Consider the following 25,848-nt stretch of genomic DNA (forward strand, 5'->3'; position numbering starts at 1 on the left):
ATGCACCGCCGTATGCAGAGAGATTCCTATATATTAAATACTGTCTCATAACAACTGAAATTCTCTGCTTCCTCAAAATATCCAAAGAGCAAAAGAACATTTTAAATAAAACCCCAAACAAAAACATATCTTAATAGGAAAAAAATAGATTCAACTATAGAAAACCTTGGATGAGTTATTCAATAAATAACCATAGACTATGTCCCTCAGATGGAAAGCAGACTGGTATTTCTAAGAAAGACAAGGTATACTCCAGAGAATATACCACAAACTCCTGAAAATCAATGACAACCAGAGAAAAGAAGCTTTGATTTTAATTGCGGATATCTTCCCCGTTTCCTTCTTTACTGTAAAGCAACAGTCACTCCTTTTAAAAAAGCACTAGCGAGATCATGACAGGATCTCTGCTTCAGATTCTTAAGGTGCACAGCTCCTACATAGGAAGAGTCAAACCCTGTAAGAGGGTCTGTGTGGCCACCCACATCTCTCTTCCAAGCACCCCCCTCTCACTTCAATTCAACTAACATTCTTGATCTTTCTGGAACACCCTTAGGAGTTAGGCACCTGCTTCAGAACATCTGCATTCAGTTTCCCCTCCTAGATTGCCTTTTCTTGCTTCCCTACAAGATTTATTTCCTTCTTATCTTTGTCCAAGACTTCCTGGTTACTAAATTAGCACATCTATACCCCCCCTTAAAACTTTCCCTCATTCCTCTTATCCCTTTTATAAAGCACTCATTACCCTATGAGAGCTTATATTTTCCCTTGTATTTTGGTTTACTGCCTTGATCTCTTCTCTCTCTTTTTTAAAGATTTATTTATTTATGCATACAAGAACTGGGGTATAGGCCATAGTTGTAGGGGGTGAGAGGATTCACCAGAGACAGAGTGGGGAACAGAACAGGCAGACCAACTGAAATACACTGCTTAGGGGAGCAGCAGGTGAGTCAGGAGAGGTCTGCCATGGTATGTGGGTAGCTCGCTGGCCGGGTATCAAACTCGTGCTGCAGTGATTGTGGATAGCCTCATAGGTTGCGTCTTAACTCCTTGCGCCACCAGGGAGGCCCTGTCTGGGTCTCTTCTTAAGAAATAAACTTTACAAGGGCAGGGATTTTCTGTTTTGTTCCTTGTTTTCACATTTGCAATGCCCACATTTTCCCCTGGTCAGGTACTGGGAGCATTGCACACAGACAGCTCAGTTGAGTCCCTCTATAGGTCCACTCTGCAGCTGAGGAGAGCCAGCTGGCCCCAAGGAAACACACTCCCTTTTTGGATCATGTATATCAGTGGTGCTCAGTGTTGGGGTGTAAAGATCCAGACCATCATCCTGATTCTACACAACTCACAGGCTTGCACTCAAATGGAAAAGTCCATCTGGGTGCTGCTGTGCCTTTTTTAAACTGCAACAGGTCAATCTCTCCTCTGTCCAATCCTATTTTCTTCTCTCCCACAGATACTGAGAGTCTACTCCATGGGAAATTCTGTCAGTATCACAAATGAAGAGTCAAAACAGAACTCAAGTAATCTGTGTGTGTGTGTGTGTTTTCTGCTTTTCCTGCCTTTTCAAACTTTTTTTCTAGTAAGCAGTGGAGCCAGATTCCAACCCACAGAAATTTATTCCAGAGTCTGTTTTACACTAGACTCAGCCATACTTTATTTTCCTCAAGAATTTTAAGTATATAAAGAACCTGAGAGTGATTACTCTTTTTTTTTTAGGAGGGGGAAAAAGAGGGTAGTTAATAGACACGAGTAAACGGCAATCACTATGTGCCATGGACCAAGGAGTTGGAGTAATTTAGAAGACATTCAAAGCAAAAACCCATAAAGGTTTGAGTACTACATGGGTTAGAATGGATGATTTCAGGAATAAAAATTAAAGTAAGAAAGGGGTAAGGAAATGGGGCTAATGAAAATTGATATGATTATTAATAGGATGTATAATTTAAACAAACCACAGAATAAGAATCTGGTTTAGTTGTTGAAAACTGCTGTGAGAGGTAGGATAATCTTGTAGCATATAATTTCCTTCCTTCTTGAAGTTCAAAGATCTGCTTAGTTACCATATGTGTTATTGTTGGGACTATGGGTAAGATGCTCACCCTTCCTGATCATCATCCACACTTCCAAATGTTATTGTGATTAAATAGATTTATGTTATGGTAGTGCTTTTTATAGACCATAGAGTTCTTTAAAAATATGCATTTGTGACTACTGGTATTCTAATAAATATATCTAAATTCATGTTGTGATATCAAGCTGTAATAAAATCTTCCCATCTATTTTAAAATAATCTCTTTCGAGAAAGCTCAAATCCCTTTAGAAAAACTATGCAAAGCTCAGAGTCCTGATAGAAATTCTTCCTTGTAAGTACACTGAATCCCTTGTGTGAATCGCTCCGTTTTCCTTTTCTTTTTGTTTTGCTTTTCCAGGGAGGCAATCTGTCTGCCATAGTAGTTTTCTGAATAATTATTTACTGTTTTGAATTTTTTATTACTACTTATTTCTTATCTATCTTGTCTACTGCAGTTCCTCTAATATCAACTATGTGACTTAATTTCCCATCAGGGTTAGCTATATCCTTTTAAACACTGAAAACTGTGATTAAATTCATAGAATTCTTGTTATTATATCAGCACCAATATTTTAAATCATGGAATTAAAATCACTAATTAAAGATTCAAATTCTTTTTTTTTTTTAATACAAGAACCAGGGTACAGGCCAGATGTGTGGGAGGGTGAGAGGATTCACCAAAGACAGAGCGGGGAACAGAACAGGCAGACTGACGAAATACACTGCTGAGGGAAGCAGCGGGCAAGACAGGGGAGGTCTGCTCGTCATGTGGGTTGCTCCGAGGCTGGCGGGGTTCAAACCAGCACTGCAGAGGCTGCAGACAGCTTCACAGCACTGCACTCAACCGCCTGCGCCACCAGGGAGTCCCAAGATTCAATTTCTTAATTAAACTCTTCAGATAAATTATAGTCTTAGAGTAAATTGGAATAAAGAACAATGGCAATATAAATTCTTTTGATTTCATTTTAAATTTTTTGTAATTCAAAGTTCTTTGCATTAATTTATTATAACCTTCTTTATATAAGTAGATAGCAAATGAAATCTCCAAGGAGACCGAGAGTAAAATATCAAAAAGGCATCTTGCAAGCCAATTAATAATCTAGAATATAAATTTTGGGATTCATAATCTGAAGTTATCCATAGAATTCTATCACACTGCACATGATTACATTTCTTTTCCCAGACAGAGTTTTAAAAATCTCATACGGATGATGCAGACAAAACTTTGCAGCATCCATTTCAGATTTCCAAGCAATCTTCTCTGGAAATTTGACAACTATTATTGTTGAACTGAAAGAAAGAGAACGCTATTTTTATTTTACGATGGCAGTCATGTGTTGAAAAAAACAAAACAAAACACTACAGCCCTGTTAATAGCAAAGGTTCCTTTCTCCTCCCTTCATATTTTCCATCATTCTCATTTTGTTTCCTTCCTTCAGCTTGCTTTTTGTATTTTTCCAATTTCATTATCCATTGTGGGTTCCTCATCCATTCTACTTCTATTCCATTACTACATCACAATATTGTTTCCATTCAAGGGAAAGAGAGGGAAAAGTGAATTTCAACCTATGAAAAGCTGAGCTATGGTTTCAGGGGAGGTTCAGATTGCTATAAGCTCATCTCCAAGCAGAACAGTCAGGTGTGGGAGAGCAAAAGCAAAGATAGTTTCTGCTTTCTCCTGGTACACGTTGCCCAAGGAACCCAGGATCTTGCACACATGGTAGGATTTCTTTACTGAATCAGCATTTCAGCTAAGCTGCTGTCAGATAACGGCTCTCATGAGAACCCAGTGGAGAAGAGATATTGTGAGCAAAGTGCCTGCCAAAATCTGACCAGGACAGTTAGGTAGAGAAGGTTCAAATCAAGGTCAGAAAAGGGAATGTGTACAGCCACCATGGAAGAAAAAAGTTACTTAGCCTTATGTAATAATACTTTATGGAACCAATATTCAGTTCCTTCTTATTTACTGTATACTTAATACCTTTTTCAGCTGGGCATGATGTTTCTTTGGATAATTAGAATCATAATTTTTCCATTTTATGCTGAGAAGAGAATTTACATGTAATCTCCTTGAATGTAAAGAACTGTCATAATCATCTTTACAACTCCAGAAATCTTGCCATAGTGCCCAAGTATATAAGGCTTGTTCAATTCAATCAAATTCCAGAATATCATTAAACCACAAGAGAAGCATGGAATATTTAAAAATGATTTTTAAATTCCCAAATGTCTTAAAATAACCATCCAGTTTTTAACAATACACATAATCAAAAATAGCAGCCTAAGGTCTACAACTTTCTGCAATTAAACATTTTTTGTTTTATCAAAGTATATATGAAATGAATGTCTTAATTCTTAAATCTGAATGATACTATATAAAGAAAAATTGCATTGAACAATTATACAATAAACTAATATAAATGATTTTGTCCACCAAAGTTACCATAACAATTTTCTAGATAATGAAACATCAGGTATTTTTATAAAAAGAATAGACATAAATTTAATTGGACTTGTTACTATTCATATCTGAAATTAATGTATGAAAGAATTATCTTAAAACTATATAATTATATAAATCATACATAGTTTATTTTACCTGATGAAATAAAAATATAATTGTGTCTGTACTATGTATCTTAGAAACATTTTATTTCTACATTCAATACCAAACAATTTCTCATATGATTAAAAATGTAATTATAGATTCCTCCAAACCTACAGCAGGAATATACAGTTATAATTATGTTAACAGTTAAAATATACTTTTTATTACTTTAATAAACTTAATTTTGGTTTTAAGGACTCTCAAAAATCTAATCAATCCAGAAATGTTTTTAAAAGGATGCATGGGAAATATTCACAGCCTGTCTTCATAATATGACTAACAGACTTTGAGAAAAGCAGGGGTTAAAAATTATCTTTTAACCACCCACACATTCCTGGATTTTGAGTGGAGGCTCCTTTAATACTTTTTCTTACTGCAGTATTTGTTGCTTAAGGAAGTCTGTGGGTGGATAAGATGTTATTATCCCTCCTACACACACCCGTTGTCTTATTTACAACATTAAATCTCCTTATACATAAGAACTTGAAGCACCAACCCCTTTATTTCAACTTCTTTCTGAAACTCTTTAAAATATGGTCCACACATTACCACACATACTTTCCTATAACACAGATATGTAGTTAATTATAGTTTATCCTGGATTTTTTTTTTGTCAAGGGTGAGTCTACCCAAAAAGACTTTGGCTTTCAACTAAGCATTATTGTTTGAAAGCAGAATTCCATTAATATCAGATCTTATGTTCAAAACTAGTAACAATTACTTTTGTATTAATGCGTTTTCTTAGACACTAAAAGACGGCACAGTCATTGAAATGGGAAAAGTCAACCTTTAAGAATTGTATGCAGTATTTGTTTCTAATTACTCTAAAGATTGCCTTTATAAAGAAAGTGCACATTTGCAGGTCTTGCTGGGAAACCAGTAAACATGTTTTAGCTAAATAAAACTAGCCCTTTGAATTGTTTCATTTGAATAAACACATCAATAGTTAAAGATTTTAAAGCTCTCTATAAAATGTACACTAAGAAGTTATAAATTTTACAAAGTTCTAGATCTCTTTTATATTGTGGTAATAATGTTCTTTCAAATGCAGTAAATGACAGATATGTCCATGTGCAAATTGATAAACTTAAATTATTTTTAAAATAAGCAGGTCTAATCTTCATTGTTAATGTAATATTCATTCACCTAATCTAGAAAAAGTGGAGGTTGATGTATTTTTAAAGTGATTTTGGATTTGGAGGTTTAATGATATAATTTATGGTAGTCACACATACACGTGTTTTGCAAGTAAATTTGTTCACTTTACTAGATCAATGCACTCTGGCTGGAATTTATATTAACTTCTTTTAAAATAAGAAATTATAAAAATAGCCACTAACCAACCAAAGTGCTTGCAATGATGACCTAATTATTAACTAAATACACATTATTGAGAATTTATCCTATAGAGACCAATTAGAATAATCAAATGTTGGATTAACCAAACAATCATAGGCAATTCAATCACATTTGGTTAATTCAAAGGAAACTGATTCTGATTCCTTTGATACCTTGGTTATAGAAACTATGTTGCATATAGAGATGAATCTATCCTCTATATTGAAGATGTAGCTTAGTCAGTCAAATATATTTTATGCATAGCCTGGTGGATATAGGTTTGAGTAGGTCACTGTACTCTAGGTTTTTAGGTTCTGGTTATAACATTTTCATGGTATCTTTTAGTAGGTTAAGTAAAATTATAGATATAAAACCATTAGTATTTCAAAGTAACAGATTAGGGAAAAAGTAATTTAGTAAAAAAAAAAATCAGTCTCTGATTTAAAAAAAAAAGTTTGTGTGCTAATAGTAAATGTTCATTACCACACTTTGAGAAAAACTATTTCAAAATATACAACTCAGGGCCTCCCTGATGGCGCAGAGGTTGAGCGCTGGGCTGCGAAGCTGCCTGCAGGCTCTGCAGCGCCAGTTCGATCCCCGGCCACCGGAGGAGGGGGTCCCACATGGTGCGCAGACCTCTCCTGCCGCCCGCTGCTCCCCGCAGCAGTGTACTTCGTCCACCTGCCTGTTCTGCTCCCTGCTCTGGCTCTGGTGAATTCTCTCACCCTCCCGCACTTCTGACTGTACCCAGTGCTTGTATAAATAAATAAATAAATCTTAAATATATATATATATATATATATACAACTCAGAAACTTAATGTTATCTTTTTAATAGTAATTATCTCTTAAAAAGTTGCTTTGTTTTTGCCTCCAAGTTACCAGAAAGCATCTATAATTGAAAGGAAGAGTAAAAAGAGAAAAGAAGAGAAGAATGAAAGGAAATTGGTTTTCAACTAATACACACATTTAAGTTGTAATGTCATATTTGTGTGATTGAAATTATTTCATAAAAATAATTTTATTCAGATCACAGGATAACATAATGAATTAAAGATTTCAATAGAAACTGCAACAAGGAAGAGTAAGGTTGACTTCATTTTACTAACGTATTAATTATAATGAATGAAAACTTGAAACTGATAACTGAAACATAAACCACCTCTTATTAAAAAATTAAAGAAAATGTATAATACAACAGGAGACATCAGTATCATAAAGCTTTAATAGAAGAAGCAAAGAAGATATTCTGTATTCTGTTTTTGTTTTGTTAAAGATGCAAAAATTAATGAGACTTGAACAGTGGAACAGTTGAAGCTCATTACAATATCTGTCAAATTAGGTCATCTACACATAAAAATAAACAGCTGGAAAATACGCAGAATTTTGCACAGAAACGACTTTCTACCAAAACCATCATTTTTTTTATGTTGATTATATTTTAATATTTCAATGGTAAAATTTCTATTCATTCTGTGAATTATTAGAATTATTACTCAAGAACAATCCTTGTTCCCTTATTTTTCTCTTTTAGTTTTAATTTGTTCTTCTAAGCTCTTTTCAAAACCACTCGGGAAAATTCTTAGAAATACTATATTAATCAACTAGAGAGAAGAAAAAAAAAAACTTAATTTCCTAGAAGTGAAAGGCTATCTCAACATCCATAGTCATGTGACACCGAAATACATTGTGAGCTCCCTTTGTACTGAATCTTGACTCCTGCTCAGATTTAGTCTTCATGGAAAGTAATTGTGCTCCAATCCGCTGCTCTAATTGTGTTCTCTCAGTATTTGTATTGCTTGTTTGAACTAGTTAAGCCTCTCATTACATAAGGTGATTTGAAAAGTCCTTACATGTTCCCCAACTAGATAAGGTGTGCTGTGGAGATGTGGCTTTCTTGAAACCAAGGTCTTTTTCTTACCTTTTATCAAATTTGCATTTAAAACTAATATTTACTTGGGGTCATTTATTTCATAATTTTACCCCCAACTTGAGCAAGGTCTTGAGAGTTTTTTTATGTTTTAATTCATTCTCTCTTTTAAAGATTTATTTATTTGTTTGTTTGTTTGTTTATTTATACAAGCACTGGGTACAGTCAGAAGCTCAGGAAGGTGAGGGAATTCACCAGAGCCAGAGCGGGGAGCAGAGCAGGCAGAAGGACTGAAGTACACTGCTGAGGGGAGCAGCGGGCGGCAGGAGAGGTCTGTGCGCCATGTGGGACCCTCCTCCGGTGGCCGGGGAGCAGCTGGGGATAGAACCGGCGCTGCAGAGGCTGCGGCAGCTTCGCAACCCAGCGCTCAACCACTGCACCACCGGGGAGGCCCCATTCTCTCTCTTTTTTAATATTGCTGTTGAAATATTTTTTTTTGTTTTTCTTATGTACAAAGGTAAAATTCTGTTTGTATTTCATTTGGAAAAGCATTTTGGGAAATTTACAGTGAAGATTCAATCATTAAATAAAATGTTATTTGGTAATAAATTCATCAGAGCACACTATTCAAGTTTTGAGTTCTCTCACATACTTCCTTAACAGACAACTAAAATATGAAAACATACTTTATTTTAATAAAAATAACTAAGGATCAACTTAATCAAAGAAGATCTTATTTTCAATTTTCATTGACTTACATTTTGTTACTCTTAAAATTTTCTAAAAACTAAAATTTCTTCAGCTTTAAATTATAAGTCTAAACATTAAGGTCCTTGTTTACATAACTATGAACATGTCCATATTAATATCTAGCCAATGATGGCAGCTACTGCATATTTTAAAAATCAAATATTTAAATAACTATCTTATGAATTCTTTGCATCCTGTCAAATATGCTTGGAAGCTTCTGTTAGGAAGTTTTAACAAACATCTATCTCCAATAAAACACAGACACAAACAGATGAATTAAAAAAAACCTAGATGAAGACAGTTCTTAAGTATTATTCATAAATAAATAAAATAATGTGCATGGAATACACACTGATTTAATAAAGAGAATGATATTTTTTATGCTTTTCCCTTCCCTAAAACGCAAAATGTGAATTTGCCTTAGCTATAATAGCATATATATAAGTATCCATAAATAATATCCACATATAAGTCTTCAAATACATAAAAGACAATGCCTACCTCCATCTCCAGATCCTGATCCAGCATCTGGGGAGAAAATGAAATAATTCATTTTTTGATTGAGAAACATTTTCAAAAAATATTTATGCCATTTACTTTCTTCATTTAAGATTGTAATATCATTAAGAAAGTCACTGATAATTTGACCATGTGTTATTTGCATAATTTAATTTCCAAAATAAAAAAATAAATTCACTACAATCTTCATTCTTAAACTTTGCAAAAACAATATTTATGGGTTTGGAATAATTCCTAAACTATCTTATGTAAACAATCTCATATTTTTATTTTAATCAGACTCAGTTTGACATCATTATTGAAAAATGAAATGCTTATTTTCTTATAAATTTCATACACACAAAGACAGTTTAAAGTTAATAACGTTTATATAATTTTTAATATGTTTTCCAAATGCCACCATTGTGAATGATTCTATTTGCAACAAAAGCTACCTCTTTGAAATCAGTAGAACTATGAGCACAACTTTTTGCCTTTGAGATTAAAATTGGGTATAACTTAAGCAATGCTGGCAGAAAAAATAATAAACTCCCTTCTGAATTCTTTCTTCTCACCCCTCCCTTCCACATAATTATGGCTGGTCAAAGTCATCTGTTTCTGAGTACTCAGTTCTCGAAACAACCTATATTTGTAGTTGGAGTTATAATCATTGCGCTTCCACCTATTAAGCATATTATAATCTCCTTGTACCTTGTTCTTCTTTCCTTACTAAATAGATTCGGTTACATATTTTAAAAGTTAATACTTGGAAATAAAACTATTAATTTTTTAACCTGATATACTCTAATCTCACACTGGTATCTCAGTCAGGGTTCAAAACCTCTATCAAAAGTGACTGCTCTGAATTTGTGTCTGAGGATCTAGTTCAATTAAAATAAAACACCACTTCTATTTGCTTGCCTCCATGATGCTATATTGAGTGGCACCTCAATATACAGAAAGAAGCATAATGTACAAAAATCCACAGAAGGCTGATCTATGTGGAAGAATGGATGACTCTCCATGGTCTTCCTTGCTATCATATTAGGCAATGACACTGCTGTGAAGGAGCAGTGTTTTGAATTGTCAGCCTTGTTGGATTTCATATTAACAATTCACAAGGTCTAACACTATTAAATCAGAATGTTAAATTGTTAATTAACTGCTAATGTGACTATGACATATATCTTTGGGCCAGCATATCTCTTCCTCAAAGGCAAGTTAATTTATAAAACAATTAACAATAAACCCCCTTCTTGATAAATGTATAATCAAAAAGTATTTTAGTTATATGATTTGACTTTAATAACAGACTGTGAAAGGCTAATGCATTCAGCTCTATAATGGGGGAATAGTCCAGTCACCAAAATTGATAATTATAAGTCACAGCACAATTTCTTTTGGACAGGACAGTGTTTCAATAGTCAATGCATGTCAAATATCTTTTTTTGTATACTTTCACGGTTAAAATTTTAACTGACTTTATTTGACTTAATTTTAAACCTTAATTTAATGTTACTTATAATCACCAGGGGGCTAGTAAGAGTGCTATTATAGCACTAACACACTCTACCTGTGTTTTAGCTAAATGTGTTTCCCTTTTATTTCTCACAAAGATCTTAAACTTCTTTAAATTGAGGACTATGTCTTGTTGCTCGCTACTTTTATATACTTATGTGCTGTTTATCTTTACTTATATACACTTAAGAGGAAATGCATAAATGCATGTGGTAATATGATAACAAGCCCTATATGCAACTCATTGGATGACATAAGCAAAGTGAAAGAGAAACACCTAAGAAATCATGCTGTTGAACTTGTATCTCAGCTATTAAATGCATTTTATGTAAGGCAGGGAAAAAAAGGTGAAACTGACAGTAAGGCTATTTAACAGAAGGACCAACAGAGAACATATTCTCAGCAAAAAAGTACTTCTAAGTTAATGAAGTATAATAAATATAAAGTTATATGTTCTACTGCCTTTACTCCCAGAGATCACAATTTGCCACCTTCACTCAGTGTCAAAGGGCATTAAAAAAAAAAAAAAGGAAAATCTATTAAGAAAAGAATGAGAATTTCTGTTAGATCAAAAGTCAGAACTCCAATTTATTTACAGTCAGACCTGGTTAATCAAAATTACTTTGCTCTCTCCATCATTATTCAGATCAAAAACCTTTTTAGATTTATAAGTCCATGGAAGATGCATTCAGCAAGACTGACTTAGTAATTAAATCCTGCAGAAATCAAAGTATGTGAATGAGCCAAGGGTGGATTACTCAATTGTGATTAAATTTTCTACTTCACTAAGTATTTATTTTCATAGTATAACACATTAGTAAGTAGGACAGAAAGACTTGAATGCATCTGCAGGATGTGGTTGCTGACAATAACTGACAAAAACTTGGAGGTTGACAATAAGAAAGAGATTTTGTTACTAAATACTGTTAGCTATAACCATAACTTCATGATATTTATATAACTACTGCCCACTAATCTTCATTTGGCTATTGTTAGAGACAGAGAGATATCCTACGTCACTTTGAAAAAGCAAATCCTTTCATCAGTAGTCTCTGGTATTTGGCTGTATTATTCCTTGTTTATGGGAGTTAGAGTTTCCATTTTACTTTATTACATTTGTTCAAAATTATAGTTTTAAATTTTTGTCCCACAGATATAACAGATTGGTTTTTCATAATTAGTTTGCTCTTTGTCTTTCTCTTTCTCTCATCCTTACTATGAAAGCAGTAGGTGGGGGTCCTTCTTCCCTACTGGGGAAGATGGTCCAATGACTCGCCCATGGTGCTGTCACTTTTATTTATAAATTCTCAGAGATCCAGCAGCAATGACCTGTTCGCTTTAGCAAATAAGAAACAAGTAGAACACCAGTCCAGTTTTTCTCCCAATCACCCGTAAGTAAAGACTTTCATATTGGAAAACAAAAGTCATGTAGGAAAAAGGCTACTCCAAAAACCAAACCAAAACCAAATAGCCTGCATCATTGTCCACATGAAATGATACCATTCTTTTCTACTAATTCTTAGATACACTGGTAGTCACCAGTAAAACTTAGAACATTATTAATTACTAACAATCAATAGTCTTAAAATAATCTTTTAAAAAATATGAGACTTTCTCCTTGTCCATTTACCATCTAACCCCAACCATTAAACATGTAAATATTAACATTATTATTTCCTAGAATAGAAATAACTGTTATCTAATAATGACTTTTCAATGACATAGGCACTATTTTATATTTCCATATTTGAAGGAGGTTCATATTTTATATCATGTTTTTTTTTTTTTTCCTCTACTATGTTACATAATCCAACTCCAAAAAAGTATGGCTTTCCAGAAAGAGGTTTATTTTCCAATAAGGACAACTTTCATGGGGAACCAAAGTCTCTTTAATATATTTGATTTTAAATGTCTAAAGCCAAACTGGAAAGCAGCTTTGTTTAAAGCAAACAGAGCTTTATTCCTCTTGCGTTTTTTTCTGCCTGCAATGTTGTTCAAATTAACAACCACTGCACACAAAAGGAAACCCTGAATAGTTTCTTCCTCATCCCTCTCTTTCTTCATAATATTCCTGGTAAAATAAAACTAAAAAACTTTGCAGAATGCCAGGTTGACTGTGTCAAAAAAGGACATATGTTATTAAAAGCAATGGTCATCACCAGTATATTCTTCAATATAATCTGCTTAAAACAAAGAAAAGCATTTCATAGAGCTGCTAAGGTTAGTCACATATTAACTTCTTAACCAAATTTGCAAAGCTACTCTCTGAAAGACAATGCTAGTATTCAAAGCCAGAAAGAAAACAAAATTTTATGGATACATATCTATTTCTATATATTTGGTACATAAATATTTCTATATATTTGGTATTTTGGTTTCTATGTATTTGGTACCTGGCAAGTCAATCTAGATTTCTAACTACATTATTCAACTGTGTGTACTTCATTAAATAACATATGCATTAATATCTACTTATACTTTTATGCTGAGTTTCTTTTTATTGCTGAAGTGATTTGAGATGCAAAAAGACAAAGAACAGGAATAATGCATGCTTTGTATAGAAGAGTAAGAGGCTTCTCTAATCAATAAACAGTTTGAATTATTTATCTGGCCATAACATAAGTGGAAAAGCAAGACCTGATTTTTGGATTCAGAATTCATTAAGCGGTTTCAGAGAGTCTTCAGGGTGATATACATACCTGTGGCACATGATCCTTCAGACACCACAAGTATCTCACTCTGCTGTTTGCATGCAGCCTGTCGCAGATAACACTCATTCTGGTAGCTCTCCCCATTGGAACCACAGACAGGCACATAATCATTGTTGCACTGGAGAACACAGCAATGTAAGTCTCTGGTCAGTACTGGAATCCACATGCCTCTAATATCTTGAACCGAAGTAACCATTTACAAAGAAATGTACTTGTCTTCATTCCCAGTTATCCCCATTGTAACCCTTAAGTCTTTAACCTTGTAAGGGCATCATTCAAAAACCCACAAAAGCAATCTCAAGTCAGTCAACCAGTCATTTGTTTCAGTTAGTGGGGGAAAAAACTTCTAAATTTATCAGGTAATTTCAACAAAGTAATTAGAAAAGCAATATTAAAAAGACATAGCAAAACATGTATCATTATTAGATAATACTGGGTTTTTGTTTTTGTTTTGCTATATGACCTATCTGATTTGGTTGGAAAAAAATTCAACACATGCCAACATATTCAAGCTATTTAAAAATAGGTAATGTGTTTGGATAAGTACACAGCTGACACGCTGAAGAATTCAATTACCTGCTAGTGTAATTTTTTCTTTGCTGAATTTTAATCTTTACAAAATTCTAAATGTTTGGCTAAGGCATTTAGATAGCTAATTAATTTTTTCATATGTGTTAAGATCATTGATACTGAGGTAGATACAATGGAAATAGAAGATTTGGAAGATTATGGAAGACAGAAAAATATTTAACAACTACTAAATATATAAACCTTCTTTACTATTCAAAAGTATGATTACTGATATATTTCATAGAGAAGTTCATTTTTAAAACAGCCTCCTTACCAAAATGTATACATTTCACAAAAGAAATTAGTAACCTATAGGGTATAATCATCATAATATAATCATACTCTAAGGCATTGGAAATACTTGGCTATGTCCTACACGTGCTAATTATGCCAGAGATGTGATTATCTCATGATTACTACCACTGATGTGCTTCATTGTTTAATTATAACAAATGTAATGATCAAGATGATTACTTATACCCACCTATGTCAGAAACTAGGTAAAGCAAATAATACATATGCATAAATGTGAAAACGCTTTCCTGTTTTTTACCCCCTATTAAAATACTTGAATTTTTGAATTTTTTCTACCCTTTATTAAAATATTTGAATTCATAATATACAAAATAAACCAATGATCTAAGATGTCTAGGAAAGTTTTAATATATATGATAATTTAACTATAACTCTATCATAATTCAAGAGTTTATGCAAAAAAGGGCAAATTCTCAATAAGCTTAAAATCTAATAGATAAAACCCTAGATTTATTTTTTAATTCTATTTCCTTATAATAGCTGTAATTTTGTCTGCCCAAGCAACCATTTAACTCTTACTCTTTGACTTTGTGTAATTATACCTTAATCATCCCAATGGTTTATAAATGGTATAAGCCAATGTTATTTGAAATAAGTCTTATTATATCTCTTATTTCTTATCTATTATTGAAAAACTTAAATTTTTTTTCTTTACTAAAAGTGATATAATTTTCTTCCAATTGTAAATCCAAATTGTACAACACCCATTATGATTACCATAAGTGTTAACATGGTAATTTAGATACTGAATCAAATCTACATAGAAACAATTTAAATATGGTTAAAATGATTTTAATATGCCATATCCCTACTTCTACAATTTCTATTGCAGACATTCTGGAGGCCCCATACATAATAAATCCTTTCCATAGTTTCACTATTAGCTCCCAGAGTCGGTCTATATGACTGTATTTTGAAAACTGTTTAGATGGGAAGAGTTTGTTAATGAGATTTTTAACTCAATAAGCAATTCACTTCTAATCAGATGATACCTGTGTAGCATGGGCTGCCTTCCATAAGCTCATAAGCTTTAACTTAAGTGTGAAAATTGATCTACCATGGGACCGACTATCTTCATCACTATTGAGGAAAATAAGAATTAGCAAAACGTCAGTGAAGGGTTGAATTTTCCAATAAATAGTATTGATGACAAAGCCAAAAAAAAAAAAGTTTCATGATCATGTTAGGACCATGGCCAAGGAGACAGATGGGTGGATAGGCGTTTGGTAGCTGTACTGTGTTCAGGAATATGCAGGGTGGATTTATAAGGAGCCACTAACCTACAATGGTATCTGAGCAAAGGAGGAGAACTGCTGGTAATATATTGTAGTCAGTAGACACATTGAGGCAAAAGAGAGCCATAAGTAGTGTGTAAGGTGGGACTAGTTAGAGTCTCATGCTTCTGTCCCTGGTTACTTTTTAATCACCAACTCTAACCCTAGTGTAGATGATTTTAGTCCATGTTTTCTTTTCCCAATCCCTAGAATTTCTATCTTTATCCTTCTCATTTCCTTTTGCAGATTACTCAGATGTAGTCAGTGGATAGGCAGTGAGGGCCGGGAAGTATTTATTATCTCTGTCAAGTGCTAGTACACAATGCTGATATGCATCCTAAAATATCGAGTCAACTGATAAAGTGTTCATATGCCACCTCGGAGGGATTCTGTAAGCCAAATGTGAACAGTGCTAAAAAGAGAGTTGCCAAGTTCCATGCACAAGCCAAAAGGGAGATTTGTATTGAGCTGAAAGAGCTTAACTGTAGATTATCAGAACAATGTTTTTGGCCATTAGTACCATGACTTGTGTTCACTAGTATGAAAACCACAAGGAGGAAGCATGATCTCAATGATTAAAGTTCAGGAATGAAGTCTGGTCCTTGGTTCTCCCACTTCTTTCTCTGCCTAGTGTAGTTCCTTGTGTAAATCACTCAACAATGAAATATTTAGCAAGTTTAAACATTACCCATTTGAATGGTTAACATGGTACATGGAGGAATTAAGTCATGTTTTTAAAACACTTTGGAATATTCACTTATAAAAAGAAAAGTAAATTATTTGTCTCTCACAATAAGTATTTTAACTAATGATCACCATAATAGACACTAAAACATGCATTTCTAAAATAAGAAAAATAAAGGAAAACACGATAACATGAAGCATAAAAATAGGTTAATTACCACATTACAATATGCCAAATTATTGGATATAGTTTTTAGTGGTAATCATAATACTGTTCTGTTTCAGATGAAGGGACAGGTTCAGATGTTAAGAGACTTGCTAAAGGCCACATAGTTGGCTGGTAAGAGAAAAACAAGACTTAGGCCCAGATGGTTAGGCCCATAATGTATGTGGTGTACAGACTTCCTCTCGAGGGAAAAGTGATTCTATTTTTCCTAAGATGTTTCAAAATTTTAAGTTTATTTTCAAATATGTTTTTCAGTAGAATGATTTTGTTCCAACATGTTCACATTGCCTAAGAAAGCAGCTACATATTACTCAAGTGGATTCACTGACTTGACACACTAGAATATATGGAACTCATTTTGCTATAAATGAACAAAAAATTTATGAGAAGTTTTCCACATAATTTATTGCTTGTTTGGTTAACAAAGTTTTCTTTCGGCTGAGATTTCAGCATCGAAAACTATGTATGACTTATATATTGTCAGCACCTTCCCTGGAGTCTGGCATATAGAAGGTGCTCCACAGATGCTAATTCTGTTATATTCCCAGTTGTCAAAGACTGAGGAATAATGGCTTAGATATAGTCTATTTCTCTTCCAAAAAAGAAAAAGATTTTAAAATGCTGCATATGTCCCAATCCTTCAATTGTTCCCTAAGTAGCTTTTACTTTTCTGGGATGACATTTCTTTAAATGCAATAATTTTATGATTTTAAGAGTAGGCAGGCCTGTGACTGTGGTCCCAGTGACTGTGACTTTCAAGGCCAGGTTATTAAAGGATACAGTTTCTACCTGACTTTTTCTCTCCCTCTGGCTGCTCGCCCTTGAAACCCAGTCACTGTGCTATGAGAAAACACAAACTATCCCATACAGAAAAAACCACATGGTAAAGGACAAAGGCCCCCAACTGACAATTGAATATATGAGTGAGAGCTCTGAGAAGAGCACAACACCAAGACTTGGATTTCCCTCCTCCACTAAGCTAATATCATTTGCAGATTTATGAGCAAAATAAATGTTCATTGTATTGCATCACTACATTCTCGCAAGTTACTATGCAGTCTCAGAAACTGGAATGATTGCACCTGAAATATAACTTATTAAAGAATAAAAACATTTAATATTTGAATAATACCTGAAAAACATAAGGTTTCATCATATTTTAATCACAAAGTGATAACTGTTTATTGCATGGTCAATACTATCTGTGAATAACTACATATGTATCTTCTTCCCTCCTTCTCTTTCTTCTTTTGTCCATATACCCATTTATCTATTTAACCATCCATCTATTCATCCATTTGTTTCCTCCAAGTTTTTACTCCCAAAACAGATTCACCAGATTGACCAGCACATCATTTAGTATAATGAGAGGAAGGTAGGATGCATGAGGTTGAGGCCATTTTTTGGAACTCACATCATCACCTAAGGATTAGTTATATTACTCTGGATAATAAAAGTTGTCTACAATAAATTAGTAGTTTTGTTGTTGTTATTGATACTTGTGTTTGCAATCATAATGTTCTGGAAAAAATTTTTATGGCAAAGGACCTAGGGTCTTTCACTTTGGGATCACCACTTAATGGCAAGTTATTTACACTATGGGTCTTAGTTACCTCATCTTTAAAAGGAGGAGAAAATAATGATCTTGATTAGTTGTGGCAAATAAATGAGACCATATGCTTGAAAGGTAGAATCCATTTATTTTAAATCATCTAAGAAAGGTAAAGGTAAGTGCATGTTTACCTTGGTGCTACAATGATAATGTAAATTGGAAAGCATTATACACACAAACACCCATTTCTCTTTGAAATTTAACTCTCAACAAGTGAGACTATAGTATACACCCTGTTTTGTATTTAAAAAAACAGAAAAACAGAGTGGATGACCTCACCAATTTTAGAACAGCATATAGGAATATAAATATTATGAACATCTTCCTTGTCTTCAGATACTGGTGCATAAACCAAACAAACAAAACCAAAAATACTCAAATTCATTGAAAAGGAGTGAGTCAAGGTACTTTTAGCCCCAAATATGCTATTATTCTTTGCACAACTTGGACATTTCTATAATTACAATTAAGTTGAGCTTCAACTTAATTCAGCCACTCTGTATTTTTGATATATGTAGTCTAGATTTTCCACTAAGGAAATGTTTATTTTCTGGTGTCAGATTGACAACTGTTGAAAAACACAAACTAATAGTATTAGTAATTTAGTAGTAAATATGAAATGTTATGGGCATAGTGAAAAGAAAATTTATTTTCAGTTTTATTCAAACTTGCATTTATACAAATATTTTCCACACAATTAAAAAAATTTAATGACAAATACAACTGGTTGAACAATGCATGAAAAACGTAAGTACCTTTGTTGATGTGTTTTTCTAAAACCGTCGGTAGGACTTAAAAACTAAACGCACTTTCTTTAATAAGAAAAGCATGCATTCCCATTAGTAGTACCTGTCCATATAGAATACCATATATATATATTTTTTTCCCTCTTGGTGTTAGAACTATGGCTTTCCATTTGAGAACTTTGATCTTTGTTCCTTTTATACTGTTTACACTGTTTACTTCTTACGTCAACTCTTAAATATGAAAATAAAACACTTTATGAAAATCACAAACTGAACAGGGAAAAAAATCCACAAACTCTTATGGGCCTTTGATTAATGATTTATCCAACTGTTACTTGCCCTTTTGTTAACATATGGGAAAAGTACCCGTTAGAGAGTTCTCATGTTCCATCTCTCACATGCAGTTCATGGAAAGAATATAATTATATTGTTCAGTTGCTACAGACCTTAGAAGCTGGTGTCACAAGCATATCAAATAAGCATTAATATGTTTCTAATACCATCTAGTATAGTTTAAAAACCTGCAGTATGGTCACAGCAATACTTACCCACCAGGAGGTGGTGCACTTTACAAATATCAGTTATTTTATTGCATTTTCTTAGAAAGAAGAAAATAATATCCAAGAAGCTTTTAGCTTATGTATAAGTCACTCAAACTAAATGTGAAATCCCTTATCTCTCTTGTTGGGATGTTGAATTTCATCTAAAATATTTATTAAATTCATCCACAATTCTAAATATTATGTTACAACAGATACTTAGTCCTGAAATTAAGTTTAATGTTTTTATTCATTCTATATTCCGTAATATATTTATTTATTTCCCTTTACAATCTTAGAAAATTTTTCACTGATCCCATGTATGTATAGTTTTGTTTATGCATATATTACTGCTTAAACTTTGTTAGCTTTCAAGTGTACTTTAAAATTCAATAATACTTAAAGATAAATATGATACTACTACAGAATCTATGATGTTTGAAGTTATGCATAATTAGTTAAACATTTTGAGAGAAAAGGTTTAAATTTACATGGTAGAAAGCATTTATTAGATGATGACTATAAAGGCATTAAGACTGTAAAAGCATTTATTAGATGATGACTGTAAGGCATTTCTATCTTTAACAGATGTTAATAACCTAATTTTAATGATGCCAGTGCTGCAATCGCTCTCTCTATTTTTATTTCTTTTTCTTAACATGAAGCATAAATATTTCTCATATTTAGGAAATGATTGTGGCAATTTGTGCCATTTGATATTCCTGGGATATTCAGTTATATAATTGAATCCAGTACCTATGGAAAGTTGTTAAGTATTAATAAGTTCCATGATTTCAAAACTAGCACAGCAGTTCTGAAGACACTAATAAGAAGTTCACTTAAAGACTTAACCAAACATCCAGAACAACAAAACAAGATAGCAATAGGATCAAAAGATAACCCTAATCAAAAAGCATAAAAGTACAAATCCACATTTTGTATCCACTGACTATTCTGTTATCCCAGTAGCTGAATAAAATGCATATGAGGAGGGGCACAGAAACATTCCTTTTCTTGGTCACACCAGAGGACAACCTAAAGCCTTCTACCTCCAGTGGCATTTATAGCTGTGGCATATATATTTCTTCCAAAGCTATGTCTTCTTGACATCAGTTGGCTCTCCTGCCAGTACTTTTGCTTGGTGCCAGCTTTCCTCTTAGCTTGCATAGATATAAATTGCCAAATGATGAGTTGTAAAGGAAGCCATCCCTGCTTTGCAGTCTCATAATAAATGAAAAGATGCAAATTGATATCAGACTTCTTACCTTGAACTGACAGACGCAAGTCACAGTGTCTCCAATTCTTAAACATTCCCCATCAAATTTACAGGTGTTCGTGTCACAGAGGAAGAGATCATTTTCTCTATCATCATAACCTCAAATTTAAAGAGAACAGTCTAGTCATTAAAAATTCTATAGACTCTAAGAAAATATCACTACTTTTAAGCTTTTAAAAATTAGCCTGAATTTTAATTCCAACAACCACAGTTATACTGCAAGCTCAGTCCCTAAAAAAATCTCAAAAATCTAGTTAAATAATCAATATTTGTTTCTTTTAAAAATTCATCTCTAGTCAATTCTCTTTTAATATTCTTTTTTGATAGTATATTTTATCTTAGTTTGGGTTAACACTGCAGTAGCAAATGAAGGTCTAACACTTGCTTCTTAGTTTCCATATTTTCTTCTCATTAAGTGTATTATAGTTCGTGACCCCCCAAACTCCAGATTTTAGTAAAGAGCTGGTGATAATCTTTGAATGCCATTTTATCATTTATTCATTTTTAATCATTCCTTTACTTTAAGATCTCAACAATCCCTTATTTAGAATTTCTCCAGACAAAGAGGAAACAAAGCCCCAATAATAAAGATAAACAGGTACAGTGTTTTCTGTGATGGTCTGTCTGGCTCAAATGAAGATTGATCACCTCTAAATTAAGAGGGGGGGAGGGGTGCCAGGTTCTTGACAATTTGCCTGGAAAACCAGTTCATTCTCTTTAGTTTTTGCAGATCCCTTTAAGACATCAGGCTAATAAATCTCTTGATTGCAACCCCAATTTCACATTTAAGGTAGTTATTTTTTTAACATAATACACTAGTTAGTAATGAAGCATAACAGTCATGTTGAGTTACAAAACTATCAACATTTTAAACAATTGGTTTTGCAGGATATTTAATATGATGAAGCACCCAAAAAGTGATTAGACAACTGCAAAGTGGAATCTATTCTTTCCAAATTAAGATATGTGCACACCTGAGTCATGAAAATAAAACATGTTGAGTTCTATAAAATTGCCAAATTTATAAATTGCCAAAAACAGAACAAAGGCAATCTAATGACCCAAATCTAATAGCATTGCCAGCTTCAATTTGTCTTTAAAAATCACAAACTACAGTGATACATTATCATTTTGTTCATGGAATTTACATCAGTAATTACCCAGAACTACATCTTCTTTCATCCTGTAAGTTACAGTTGGCCATTCCCTCCTCTCCAAAGTTACATACACTTCAGTTCACATATATCCCAGAAAGCCACTTTATTCAGAGTCAGATTTAACTACAGCAGAATTATATTTACAGAATATGAAAATTATATACACACTTGCTAAAACGAGAACAGACCAGACCTAAGGGACAATACCCAGGCATGTTAATGGAGTTTAAAATGCCAATGAAATCACACCACAATCCCGCCTGGTATACTACGGGCTGTCATACTGAAATGCGAAGCCAGCTCTGAGGAGTGCAGCAACTCCCTTCCTCAGGCCCTATTTAATTAGGAGGCTTTAACAGAGCAAAGTCTGCCAAGCTTTCTCGTTCTGATTCTGAAGGGACCCTAGTGAGCAAGAAGAGTGCCTGATCAACTCCAAGGAAGCTTGCCCAGAAATGGTGGAGTCAAAACCCGCTGGGGTGGGTTCCACCCTTCGCCCCCCCTCCTGGAGAGTCTGTCTGGCCTTGGTCGTGTCCATTGGGCCTGGGAAACCATCCAATGAATGATTCTTTTCTCAACTTCCCTCTACCATCTAGGAGCTGGGAGGTAAGAGACAGGCATCCCAGGCTGCAAAAACAAGGTCTTTTTCAGGAGGAGAGAGAAAAGAGGGGGCAAAGAGAGCAGGAGAGAGAGAGAGAGAGAGAGAGAGAGAGAGAGAGAGAGAGAGAGAGAGAGAGAGAGGAAAGGAGTGGGGGAGAGACAGAGACAGAGACAGAGAGACAGAGAGAGACTTGAAACCCAAACTGATTGGGAATGTGTGACCCGGACTCGAATGCTAGACCAGTGCACGCTCATGGCACTTTTGCCAGGAATCAGTTTCCCCTGCAGTCACCATTTGATTTATTGCTTTCTCGTTCATTCTTTCTCATAAAGTTCTCTCTCTCCATTCGGGCTAGACTTTTTTCTGTAATGATGGGAAAGAGTCTGTTTTAGTCTTTCCCCAAGGATGGGTGCTCTTCTCAGTGAATCCGCAAAACCATCCCGTTTAATATGCCCCCAAATCTTCGCAGCTCCAATTTAAGTACAAGGATGCAAAGGTTTCTACACCTGCACTTTCCGTCTAGCTCAGACCCTTCCCCCCACCTCCTGCCTCAGGGCCCTGGAGCAGTTCTCCGAGCTCCTCCGGGTGGAAGTCGGTGGCCTCAGGGGTTGGGTGCTGTGGGAGGCTTGGGGTTCAGGAGTCTGGTCTGTACTGGACAGGCGCGTTTCCTCTGCGGGGTTAAGGGATCCGAGGGGCTACAGGATTTTGGACTTACCAGAGCAGTTCCAGCCGGTGGGCGTTTGGCAGTCACTTAAGGAGGTAGGGAAAGCGGCGAGCTTCACCGGGCGGGCTACGATGAGTAGCATCACCGGCAGCAGCAGCAGCCAGCAAAAGCCCTCGCAAAGTGTCCAGCTGCTGCACTGCCGCGGGGACTCCCACAGCACCATGACTAGTTCGCGCAACTCTGCAGCAGCAAACGGCTTCCCAAGAACACAGGATCGCGGGGGCCGGCCAGCGGGCTACTGAGCATCCCGCGGACGGCGGCAGCACAGGCAGCGGCGGTGGCAGTGACACCCGACGGGGACGCAGCAGCCAAACCCGCGCATGATCTCCTGAGTTTCAGCAACATCCAGTGACCCGGCTCAGCCCCAGGAGCGAGAGGGTCCTCCTCTGAGAAGCTGCGCCGGAGACGCGGGAAGCTGCTGCCATAAGGAGGGGGGCTCTGAGAAGCCCGGGGAGCAGGAAGAAACCGGAGTCCAGGGACCAGAGAGGAGCCCAAAGAGGCAGGGTGGAGAGCGAGTCAAAGCGCCCTGCAGCCTAACAGCCGCCTCTCGCGCTCTGCCGCCCGCATCCCTCTGGCGTTGGGGAAGCAGCAGGTCCTCAGCCCGCCCGGGATCACGTGGCAAGAAACACTCCGGTGCTGATTGGCGGAGCGGGATGCAGTCCCGGGAGGGAGGGGTTGGCGAGGAGGTGCAAGGAGGAGGCAACGGCGGATGCTACAGATGGACGAGCTCGCCAGGAGATGGCCGAAGTGGGGCCAGCGGAGATGACTCAAGTGAGATGCGCGGGGTTCAGGGCGGATGCCCCCCACACCTTCAGATCCACCTGCCCGTCCACTTTGCGCCCCGCGACGCCCTCTGCCGAGCGCTGGGTCCGATCTAGCGCCCCTCTTCGGTGCGTGACCCCAGGCTGCGAGCGCCCGCCGCGGCGGGGTGGCGTCTCCGCGAGCTGGAGCTGGCGAGGGCGGAGGAGCGGCCGCAGCAGGGCAGGGAGGGGAGAACGCGCGGGCCTGAGAGCGTCCTGCGCTCGGGCTGCGGGAGCGCGCCGCCTGGCTGTGGCGGGGTACAGACCCGGAATACCGCCCCCCAAAGCTCAGGGTCGTTTCTCCAGGGAGTAGCTGAGAGCGGGCGAGGGTGAGAGGCTGGGGTGCGCGCACGGCGCTGGCTGGCCTGGAAGCTGCAGAGGTTCCCCTAGTAGCCGGCAGCCCTGGGGCTGCTCGCCGCGCGCCAACCACCCAGGCTCTCCCCGACCTCTCCTCCCTGGTGTCCTGCAGCCCCAGCCAAAGCCGGGGCGCGGAAGGTGGAAAGCCCTCGGCCAGCACACACACCTCCAGCCGGGCACCTATTTGTGTGGTCTCGGGGAGGTGCGGGCAGATAGGTTACAAAGGTCAGATTTGGTTGGGGCGAGCGGTCGGAGCGAGGAAGGAGCGGATCCCGGGCATCAGTGGCGCGTGGGCAGCCGGGCGCCTCCGCGGAGGAGCGGCTTGCAAGAAGAATGGCTCACCCGGCACCCTGGGAGGTGGCCCGGACCCCTCACGCCTGTCTCCACGAGATCGCCAGCGGCCCGGGCGGAGCGAGAAGGTCTAATTCGGCTGGAGTCTCTCGCTCTCCACCTTGCCTTTTTTCGCTTCCGCGGGCCCCGGGCAAACGGCATAGTGGGGAACGCCTTCTGCCTGCTGCAGTCTTCACGCACTTAGACACACTCCAGCCTAATGGTATTTTAGTCGCTAGTAACGGGACCGAGGGCTTTCCGGGACATGGACGGACAGAAGCATTTTTCTCCCGTGCCTCGGTCATTATTGCAGTCACTGTGTTTTGGATGCCACAGAAGGAAGAGTTTTCTGTGTGATTGTTCAGTGATTCAGGACTCTCTCTCTCTCTCTCTCTCTCCCCCCCACCCCCATTTTTTTCTCTTTTTAAATACCCCCTGCCCCCACTCCGTCTGTGGCCCCTGAAATTAAATGTTGTTTGATAGCATCTCAAAGGCAATTAGCGTCCAACGCAAATCACTTAAAAGAGGCACCAGTACACTTTAAAAACAAGGGCTATTTATCCTTTGCAGTTACCACCAGAAAAACAAATTGTGCCGAGCTACCCTTTTCAGTACTTTAACCTCCAACCTCCTCCCACTTCTGTGCTTTTTAACTTCTCCTTTCAGAGATGTGATCGTGCCGCACCTCACTACCTCAAAGAAATCTTTTTTTTTTTTTTCTCCTGTGTGAAACCCATCCTTTTATATTAGATCTCTGCCTCCGCCCCGAGATTACCCTCCCCCTCCAAAGATTTCTGGATCTCGGTGTCTCTCACTCCTGGCAATTAAGCAGCAGATGCCAGCATTCTAATCGGTGGCATCTCGCTCCTCACCGAGGAAGACTCCATTAAAACAGATCAATTTGACCAGACGTTGGAGGCATCAGAAAATCGGCTTCTAGACAGCACAGCTAAATTCCTCAAGGAAACGGAATACACATTAGATAGAGTTGCCAGCCCATATAGCAAAAACAAAGAATCAGAGATGTCTTTCACTGAACCTTTTCAACAGAGACAGCAACGTACATATATGCTTAATGTAGATCAAGATTTAACAACTCCCAGTCCAGAGTGAGAACATGTCATTTTCCATAGCAGGCTGGTATGGTAACTAATCAGGCTTATGAAAATAAGTCATGCTTGAAACTAAAGGCAAAATCCTTAAAAGTGTTTACATAGTAATTATGATAATGAAACAGGACCTGCTAGGATTTCAGTGCTTGGCTATATAAGTGGAAA

The 25,848-nt window shown here is 36.7% G+C and overlaps 1 protein-coding gene across 2 annotated transcripts in view; it reads right to left on the minus strand.

Annotated features, from left to right (window-relative positions):
- The window catches only part of TMEFF2 (transmembrane protein with EGF like and two follistatin like domains 2), a 231,002-nt gene extending 206,670 nt beyond the window's left edge, over positions 1 to 24,332 (minus strand). The window contains exons 1-4 of one of the 2 annotated variants that reach the window (XM_037523736.2): positions 23,076 to 23,658; positions 20,595 to 20,704; positions 13,352 to 13,481; positions 9,138 to 9,164 (exon numbers count right to left, since the gene is read on the minus strand). In XM_037523736.2, the coding sequence (XP_037379633.1) occupies positions 9,138 to 9,164; positions 13,352 to 13,481; positions 20,595 to 20,704; positions 23,076 to 23,247 (439 nt within the window). In that variant the 5' untranslated portion in view covers positions 23,248 to 23,658. Of the gene's footprint in view, positions 1 to 9,137; positions 9,165 to 13,351; positions 13,482 to 20,594; positions 20,705 to 23,075 lie in introns of both variants that reach the window. The other variant, XM_037523735.2, reaches the window with a different exon arrangement.
- Positions 24,333 to 25,848: the final 1,516 nt, after the last annotated feature.

The sequence above is a fragment of the Talpa occidentalis genome, unplaced genomic scaffold (genome assembly GCF_014898055.3).
Source record: "Talpa occidentalis isolate TD23 unplaced genomic scaffold, MPIMG_talOcc4v2.1 talOcc4.3, whole genome shotgun sequence".
In the NCBI taxonomy this organism is placed as follows: Eukaryota; Metazoa; Chordata; class Mammalia; order Eulipotyphla; family Talpidae; genus Talpa; species Talpa occidentalis.